Source organism: Momordica charantia (assembly GCF_013281855.1).
Source record: "Momordica charantia cultivar OHB3-1 chromosome 7 unlocalized genomic scaffold, Mcharantia_2.0 BLBB01000007.1, whole genome shotgun sequence".
In the NCBI taxonomy this organism is placed as follows: Eukaryota; Viridiplantae; Streptophyta; class Magnoliopsida; order Cucurbitales; family Cucurbitaceae; genus Momordica; species Momordica charantia.
This window is the reverse complement of record NW_028275165.1, coordinates 7,898,493-7,901,228: the sequence shown is the minus strand read 5'-3', so window position 1 is coordinate 7,901,228 and position 2,736 is coordinate 7,898,493. Positions and strand designations below refer to the sequence as shown.

At 45.8% G+C, this 2,736-nt stretch overlaps 1 protein-coding gene across 1 annotated transcript; it reads left to right on the top strand.

Annotated features, from left to right (window-relative positions):
- The first annotated feature begins 1,031 nt into the window (after nucleotides 1-1,031).
- LOC148210251 (uncharacterized) lies at nucleotides 1,032-1,688 on the top strand. Its single transcript, XM_088126252.1, has 2 exons — nucleotides 1,032-1,199; nucleotides 1,278-1,688. The coding sequence occupies exons 1-2, from the start codon at nucleotides 1,032-1,034 to the stop codon at nucleotides 1,686-1,688; spliced, it is 579 nt and encodes a 192-aa protein (XP_087982378.1).
- Nucleotides 1,689-2,736: the final 1,048 nt, after the last annotated feature.

Below are 2,736 nucleotides of genomic sequence, written 5' to 3'. Positions count from 1 at the left end.
GTTATAATCAAATTACTATTGCTCCAGAAGACCAGGAGAAGACAACATTTACGTGTCTGTATGGTACGTTCGCTTTCAGGCGAATGCCCTTTGGATTATGCAATGCACCCGCGACTTTTCAGAGGTGTATGATGGCCATCTTCTCTGACATGGTAGAAAATATTCTAGAAGTTTTAATGGATGACTTTTCTGTTTTTGGAAATTCTTTTGACGCATGTCTAGTTAATTTGGAGAGAGTATTGGAGAGATGTGAACCAACAAACCTAGTCCTAAATTGGGAGAAGTGTCATTTCGTCGTACAAGAGGGTATTGTTTTGGGTCGCAAAATTTCCAAGCAAGGAATAGAGGTAGACCACGCTAAGATAGACATCATTTCAAAGCTACCTCCTCCCACGAATGTTAAAGGGATTAGAAGTTTTTTAGGGCATGGGGGATTTTACCGCCGCTTTATAAAAGACTTTGCTAAAATTTATAAACCCTTGCGTCAATTGTTAGAACATGATAGACCATTTGTTTTTTATGATGACTGTTTAAAATCATTTGAAATGTTGAAAGTTGCTCTAAGTTCAGCCCCTATAATTATCGAACCTAATTGGGATTTACCTTTCGAGCTCCTGTGTGATGCTAGTGATTATGCAATAGGAGCGATGTTAGGACAACGTAGAAACAAGATCTTGCATCCTGTGTATTATGCTAGTAAGACTCTGACCGGTGTACAACTCAATTACACTACTACTGAAAAGGAACTGTTAGCAGTTGTGTTCGCATTTGATAAGTTTAGGTCTTACTTGATAGGCACAAAAGTCATTGTTTTTACTGACAATTCTGCTTTAAAATATTTATTTGCTAAAAAAGATGCGAAGCCACGTTTGATACGGTGGATTTTGTTACTCCAAGAGTTTGATATTGAAGTTAGGGACAGGAAGGGTACTGAAAACCAAGTTGCTGATCACCTGTCTAGATTGGAATCACCGCTCTGTAATGAGGAACTCAAAAGCTACCTTTGCTCAGCGCCATTGCTTACGAAGCCCATGCCAGGAGACATACTCAATTTATATCTGGCTGTATCAGACGATGCAGTCAGCTCAACCCTGATCAAGCAAGATGGAGTACGGCAGAGTCCTATCTACTACACGAGCAAAGCCATGACAGAGGCCGAAACATGGTATCCCAAGATGGAGAAGCTTGCCCTCACCTTGGTCACCTCGGCATGGAGACTAAGACCATACTTCCAAGCCTATACTGTGACCGTACTTACTAACTTGCCTTTAAAGTAGGTTTTTCACAAACCAGAAACGTCTGGACGATTGATGGAGTGGGCGGTGGAACTTAGCGAGTACGACATCCAATTCGAGCCCCGAACGGCTGTAAAGGGACAAGTCGTCGCGGACTTCATAGTCGAGCTCACTCCTCCACTAGCTCGAACCTTCCCGCCCGACCAGTCGTGGACGATGTACGTGGATGGATCTTCAAATGAGAAAGGGTGCGGAGTATGTGTGCTTCTCCTCACCCCGGATGACATGTGTTTTGAGTACGCCCTGCGCTTCAACTTTCGTACTTCAAACAATGAGGCCGAGTATGAAGCCCTGTTGGTCGGACTACGCATGGCGAGAGGGCTGGGGGCCATCCATCTTCTATTTTTCAGTGATTCACTACTGGTAGTGAATCAGATCAAGGAAGAATATTAGACAAAAGACCATCGGATGGAGAAATATCTGGAAAAGGTCAGGTCGCACCTCGCCTACTTCTAAACCTGTGAAATTAGTCAGATTATGAGATCACAAAACTCCAACGCGGACGCCTTGGCCAAATTAGCGTCAGCATACGAGACCGATCTGGCGAGGTCGGTCCCCGTGGAGATTTTGGACAATCCTTCTTTCTTGGAGCCAGACATGATGGAGGTCGACTCTCACCCCCCGTCGTGGATGGATCCGATAAAGGATTTCCTGGAGGGAAAGGTCTTGACAGACTCAAGAGAGCCAAGAGGATGACAAGGAAAGTAGCTCGGTACTTGCTCCGAGATGGATTTCCAAGTGTATTTCCAAGGAGAACGAAGAGTACGTTCTTAGGGAGGTTAATGAAGGTGTCTGCGGTAACCATTCTGGGGCTAAGTCCTTGTCAACAAAGGTCGTTCGTCAAGGTTACTACTTGCCCACGATGGATTGAGACGCAAAGGGGTTTGTGAAAGCATGTGACAACTATCAGCGCTTTGCAAACCTCGTCCACCAACCTGTCGAACTGCTGACTCCGATCTCGGCACCATGGCCCTTTGTGCAATGGGGAGTTGACCTTATCGAACCTTTTCCGTTGGGCAAGGAACAGACCAAGTACGCAGTCGTTGCAGTGCATTACTTCACCAAATGGGCTGAGGTCGAAGCACTCTCCACAATCACGGAGGCTAGGGTCACAAGCTTTATCTGGACAAACATTGTGTGCCGCTTCAGCATACCTAACGCCATTGTGACGGACAATGGCAAACAATTTGACAACACCAAGTCTAAAGACTTTTGCCGTAAGCTCGGAATTAGTCTCTACTCATCCCCAGCTCATCCCAAGGCCAACGGATAAGTAGAGGCGATCAACAAAATCATCAAGCGTGGTCTTAAGCTGCGATTAGACGCGAGGAAAGGACGGTGGGCGGAGGAGCTACCTGAAGTACTCTGGTCCTACCGAACTACACCTCGGGAGTTAACTGGCGAAACCTCATTCGCTATGGCCTTTGGCTCCGAGGTCGTA